Source organism: Lytechinus variegatus, chromosome 4 (genome assembly GCF_018143015.1).
Source record: "Lytechinus variegatus isolate NC3 chromosome 4, Lvar_3.0, whole genome shotgun sequence".
Classification (NCBI taxonomy): Eukaryota; Metazoa; Echinodermata; class Echinoidea; order Temnopleuroida; family Toxopneustidae; genus Lytechinus; species Lytechinus variegatus.
Window position 1 is genome coordinate 59,261,954 of NC_054743.1, and position 6,901 is coordinate 59,268,854.

General features: G+C 34.8%; 1 protein-coding gene across 1 annotated transcript; it reads right to left on the reverse strand.

Moving 5' to 3' along the window:
* Nucleotides 1-522: 522 nt before the first annotated feature.
* Nucleotides 523-6,901, reverse strand: LOC121412770 (nucleolin-like). The gene is made up of 2 exons (XM_041605540.1): nt 6,741-6,901; nt 523-1,458 (listed from the first exon to the last, which is right to left on the reverse strand). The coding sequence occupies exon 2, from the start codon at nt 1,445-1,447 to the stop codon at nt 947-949; it is 501 nt and encodes a 166-aa protein (XP_041461474.1). The 5' UTR covers nt 1,448-1,458; nt 6,741-6,901; the 3' UTR covers nt 523-946.

Consider the following 6,901-nt stretch of genomic DNA (forward strand, 5'->3'; position numbering starts at 1 on the left):
TGGAAAAGTGAATACTGTAGACATCGCAGAAGGATGCAAGCCAAAAGGCTCTGTACACTTTGTATACAGAAATATACTTTGTGTATTTTGGTGTTTATTGTAATAATGTAGGCCTACAGACAACAGTAAAGGGTTTGAATTTATCTTTCTATCATTAAAAAGCTAATGGATGTTGGGTGCTATGTTCAATCTTAATTAGTTTTTATTACTTATTTATACATGAAAAAATGTATTTGTTATTTTTTATTGGAGATTGTTGTTTTGTGTTTTTAAACAATTTTTTTGTTTACATTGAATGTTTAAGACAGGAACTGCAAGTTATAAAGTGGTTACCATACTTTTATGAATTCCAAATTACCTTTCCTGTTTCCAACAGGCAATCTTGTTCTGTAATTTGATATTATCATCTTCTTTTATCATCATCAGTATCTCCATAATCAGTATCTTCACCATGAACATCATCATCATCATCATTCTTATCCTCATCATCATTATCACCAACATCATCATCATCATCACCAACATCATCATCATCGTCATCACCACCAACACCATCACCATCAACACCATCAACCACCAGTCCACCAACGTCATCATCAAAGCCAATTTTAACAGATTTTCTGATCATTTATTTTTCTTTCATTAAAACCAACTTATTATCAGGTGAAATTCCACTTGAATGGGGGAGGGGGGTTCTACATTTGTATGCTGACTTCCAGTTGTAATTTTTTTTCAGAGAGAGAGAGAGGTATTCCCAACTCTACAATATGAATAAATTACATGTATGTATGTAGTATAAATTTTGTGTTTGACTACACGACTTCCACATATATTCTAAGCAATCGCAAATGATTTTCACTTTGTATGCAACCCTAATCAGGCTGAGCTTTTTGAACTAGTGTAGTGTAGTGACAATCTGTAAATGCTAAACAGCTGTGTTATATTTTTATAATAAGAATAAAAAGGGAAGCAGACTTACCATGATGCTGCTAAACCAGAGGTGATTTTCATGTATTGTGTAGATGCAGGTATAGTAGGCATATCCCAACAGCAATGCAAGAGTAACTCCTACAACATAGCTAATTGTCGTCAAGAAAAATCCCAAAGATTCATCATCGACCTGGGCATCATCAGCATCGTCATCATCATCATCATCATCGTTCTCATCACTATTCACGTCTTCCTCCTCCTCCTCTTCATCCGTATCATCACGCACAGTCTTTTTTCTCCTGGTCCTGGGGGATTTATCTCTTTGGTAGCCATTCCTTGTCTTCAGCGGAGCGGCTTTCTTGCGCTGACTTGTTGATTTCTTGACAATGCCCTCCTCATCTTCTCTGTCGGCTTCAGCCGAGTCCGGGTCGGCGGGGATGACGATCTGTTTAGCCTTGCGTCGGCTTCGGGACTTAGGCTGTCTGTTTGCTTGATTCATAGACTGTGTCCCTGACATGCTGGCAGGTTCTGTATAAAAAGACAATATCTATTATTTTTTAAGAATTAAATTTACAAAAGAGCTAAAACCTCAAAGGCCAGTATTCTGAAGTCAGGTTTTAATCAGACCATGGTCTAACTCTGTGCTAATATTATGGGGAGCCAAAACGTAAAAAAAAAATGTTTTAGTTGTACATGTTTATTTCATATTTACTATTTTGTTTCCATTTGCTTGCATAATGAAAAATAGTTCAGTTATCATTCCCAGCAGTTATGATTTGAGTGTCATGTGGGTTTAATAATAGTAAATTGAAAGAGTACTACTACTAATAGAGATTTGCGCCCCAATTGGCTATCCATAGTTAAACTAACTTTAAACCAGGATTTAATTTAAACTTGAATTCAGAATACAGGCCTTTGTCTCAATTTCAATCAAACTCAGGAAAAACATCAAATTTGTGATTGGTCCTAATATTACACTTTTGAGCATCTTTCTGGTCATCCAATGTAATTTCCATTTTTGGGCCAATTATCATTTCAAAGACAAAATAAGAGCAAAATATTCAGTCTCATTTGCAACATGATTCAATATAACTGGAAACGTATGTATAGTTTCCAAAAGTGGGAAAAAAATTATGATAATAAGTTCTTAAGGTTTGTTGAAATCAATAAACATTTGACACTGACTTTAATAGAACAAGTAATATAATGAATGAAATACAAATTCTTATCAAAATTGATCTGAAACAACCGCTGACCTTGACTCAATAAACTGAAAATGTACTAATTTTATACATGTATGAATATATATGTTTACCATTATAATTACATTTGAAATTATGACAAGAGAATGTAGATAACTTTTTATTCAACATTGTTTTGAAAATGCAAGACATTAACCTTTGATTTAAAACATAAATTGATGTCAGTTGCTCCAAATGAATTTTTGAAGTATTGACCTAAGGAAAGCGACCTGAAATCCCATTAAAGCAAGTTTTATGGAATATGGACAAATTTATTATCTCAAAAATTCAAAAGAATGTTGATTCTTTGATTGATTTGTATGTTGATTCCACGACAAGGTCAGAATTAATTGACCCTAGGCTAAATGGAGGCTTTGACCTTGATCATGTGACCTGAAATGTTTTCGATTGTAAGTAATTCTTGATTACCTCAAGTACAAGTTTGATGAAACAGGTCATATTCCTTTAATTTCAAAAACTTATCCTTGGCTATTAAAGATTTGGTGGAATTCTGGAGGGGGGAGGGGGTAAGTAACTGATGCCGGTGTCTTGCATCTGTCATGCAGGTAGGACGAAAATTTTGAGGAGCGTGATCGCGCTGGTGCTCCAACTGCGCTCCCAAAATAAATAAGGAGACCAAAAATCACGCTCCTAAAAAAAAAAAAAAAAAAATTGCTAAAATTTCACATTTTACATCTTTAAATCCATATAATGGCCATCTATTTTCCATAATTCCTTGAAATTATTTTTATTTAGTTGAAAACTGTCAGAAAAAAGAAGAATATTCACCTCTTTCCCGACTCTGATTTGAATTTGAACTCAGTAAATATTGTAGTCCCATATGTAGATTTTCATTGCAACACCATTGAAGTCTACATGTGGACTACAATATTTACCGAGAGTATTAAAGATGTAAAATGTGAAATTTTAGCAAATTTTATTATTATTATCATTATTTTTTTCTTTTTAGCAGGAGCGTGATATTTTGTATGATGCGGTGACCATAATTTGCGCACATTTTAAAAATTATCATGAAGTTGATTTTCAATCAAAAATTTCTCAAAGTTCACACAAAATTAATCAATATCATAAATACCAGGCTGAAGGAAAGATCTCAAACTCAAATGTGCTTGACAGAATTATAAAGTAGGTCAAGGGTTATGCTCGTATCACGATCTCAAAATTCCATGGTGAACAAACTCGTGCATGCTCAGCTGAAAAAGTGTCACAAAAAAGCGAGACTTTAATTGTGCACGATCGCTTTGCAAAGCTTTAGGAAAGAAATCAAGCAGACAAAGGTAAGATAATTATATCAGGAGGTTAAAATGCCATAAATTTGGTTGGTATCACATTTTACTTTCTTATTTGGAGACCTCTGCTTGCAAACTGGCGATTTCTTGATGCTTGTCAAGAAGATCGGATTTTCTCAGAGCGGACGCAAAAGGTAACAAAATTTGTCAATGTTTTGCCAATATTTTCATTAATAGAGACTTTACCTCTAAGAAAATTACTATGTTGGGTAATTTGAAGTCGCTCTTTCTGTTGGTGATATCAGTTTTTCAAGATATTAGATATTGAGATATCGACCATGCGCAAACTTAGGTAACGCGCGAAATAGGTTACACTACCATAAACGTATTGACCCAGGTCTAGTTTCACCACAGACTAATTAATAGCTATACAGCTACATGTATTGCATATACAAAAAATCTGCAATTTATCATAGGCCTACATGTATTGTATTGAATTGATTTGCCCTCCTCATTCATTTACTTGCTTTTCAAGAAAAAAAATGAGTTCCTGATACAAACATTAGTTCTACTTGTCAAGTGTTTCATTGTCATCTCAATATGAACATACTCAGTATATACATGTAATGCATAGTGGGTATGTGCCGCAGAGGGGACCCTTATTTTTACACTCAAATTTCCGTTCAAAGGCATAGCATTTTTGTCTTATTGAGAAAAAGAACAAAGAAATCCGCTCCAAAGCTTTGTATATTTTCTGTTACGCCGTTCCAGCCACATTGATCTGCTAAAATGAGCTGCAATTTTGGTGAAAAGCGGCCCCTTAGCGCTGTCTGACTATCGTCTCTGCGCTAGCACTCCCGGCGCCCGTGCCGCCGGGCTAGCTGCATGCACGTACGTATGCCCGTTCTACAGGGATGCATACGCACTCACACGCAGGCGACCCGTTTTGAGGACCCCCGTTTTCACAAACATTTGTAGTTCCGAAGACCCTCCTTTTTACAATAAGCCCGCTCCAAGGCCACCGTTTTTTGTCTTGCCTGCGGTGCATATCTATGAATTTTTTGGTCGAGTATCCCCCCCCAGGCTAGCCTGGCATGTAGGATCAGAGCAGATTATCAATGGTGCAAACAATTTTTTCCACCAAAATAATCCCAAAATATATTATGGATTCTCAGATAACTGATTTGGTGATGTAATCAGAGGAACAATAACTAGTTGTTTCAGCTTTTCTTTGAGTCTTGTTGTGATCGGTGCGAACTTGTAATGGGATGGGAGAGATGCCTGTGTATGATGCCGCAATGTTTCATCTCATTCTTAAGTTTGACAAAGTTTCACTGTTTTAATTTTACTCATTTCTAAAAAAATCAAGTTCTTTTTCAATAAATATATTAAAAAACACCAAATAACATTATGATTTTTGTTACATGATTGGATTTTTTGTTTGCATGGAGTTTGAACTTTTTTCTTTCTTTTCTATCCTTCATTCTTTATACGTCTATCCTTCCTGTTTGCCCCTTTTTTGTTCCATCTATCTTTGTTTCCCATCTTACTTTCCTGATCCTTTCTCTCTCTGTTCATTTTTCTTTATTTCCTTCTTTGTCTTAATTTCCTTCTGTTTTTAATTTTTTATTTCCTCCATTTTCTTCTTTCCTTAAACTTTTTTCCTCTCCTTTTTTCTTTTTGTTCTTTCTCTCCTTCCATTATTTTTCCTTCTTTATTCTCTCATCCCTCCATTCTTTTTTCCCTCTCTTCCATCCTTTCTTTCATTCTTTATTTCATTTTTTTCCTTTATATATTTTTCCCTTATTTTTCTTTCCCTCCCCCTTCCTGTTTCTTTTTTTCAAAGAATGAAGGAAACATTTTTTCCTTCATCCTTTCTTTCCTCCTTCTTTTCTCTTCATTTTTTCCCTTTCTCTCCCTTATTTTTCTTTCACACATCCTCTGTCTTTCTTTCTGTATTCATTTCAAAGAATGGCAGAATCCATTTTCTCTTTTATCCTTCTTTTATTCTAATATTCTTTTATTTTTTCCCTTTATTTTCCCCTTCATTTATTTTCTTCTCATCTCTTTTCTTTTGTCTTTTATTCTCTTTTTCATACTTTCTTTCACCCTCTCTTCCAATTGGTTTCAACTGGAACCAATTGAAACCAGTTGCCTTCAATTGGTTTCAATAGGGAAATTGGAACAACTGGAACCAATTGAAACCAATTGCCAACTGGTTCCAGTTGCCCAATTGGTTTTAACTGGAACCAATTGGCAACTGGTTTTCAATTGGAACCAGTTGTTCCAATTTCCCTATTAAAACCAGTTAGCCAACTGGTTTCAATTGGTTTTGCTCTAATTGTTTTTTAACTGGATTTTGGTCCTGGGTTGTTCTTTCTCTCCTTCCATTAATTTTCCTTTTTTATTCTCTCATCCCTCCATTCTTTTTTCCCTCTCTTCCATCCTTTCTTTCATTCTTTCTTTCATTTTTTTCCTTCTTATATATTTTTCCCTTATTTTTCTTTCCCTCCCCCCTCCCTGTTTTTCTTTTTTTTCAAAGAATGAAGGAAACATTATTTTTTTCCTTCATCCTTTCTTTCCTCCTTCTTTTCTCTTCATTTTTTCCTTTCTCTGCCTTATTTTTCTTTCACACATCCTCCCTGTCTTTCTTTCTGTATTCATTTCAAAGAATGGCAGAATCCATTTTCTCTTTTATTCTAACATTCTTTTATTTTTTCCCTTTATCATGTTTATATTCCCCTTCATTTATTTTCTTCTCATCTCTTTTCTTGTGTCTTTTCATTCTCTCTTTCATACTTTCTTCCACCCTCTCTTCCAATTCTTTTTTCACAAGTCTAACACTAGGGCCTAAGTATGTAGCCTTCATTTTTTTCTTTATTAAATAATTATGACACACATACACAGGGTCACAGTGATCACAAATGAAAAAAATGCACAGCCCATCTTAACTGAAGTTTAACCGTTACATTAAGCCTTTAAGGCCATATTCATATATGCTCCGTAGTCCAAATTAAAATTGCATAACTCATGCAGAATCGTGATAATACTTATAGGGATAACGTTCATGTGAAATATGGATATCACGGAAATGTGACATCACCTACTTATTTGTTGTGTGCATAAATCTCACACGCAGTTCATGCTGCCAAAACGGTATTCACGATTCGCATGCCGCAATAAATAAAGACGACAGCAACGTTTGCGGCCGCCGGTCTGAATAAGCGCGGTCGATGGGACTTGTCTTTGATCCACAAAATTCACAGCTTACGTCCAATATTACACATTCGATATACTTCATGAGAAATTCTATACTTACTTAAATCTCGTGCTAATATTTTTCTACGTTTTCCACACGATGTAGGAGCTGAATCTCATTTGAATAAAAATCAACAGAGCAGACGACGAGAATGTCAATCAAAAGTCAAACGTGAAAAACACAACAGTTTTATAGTCTACTTTCAGGCCATAATAGTTTTG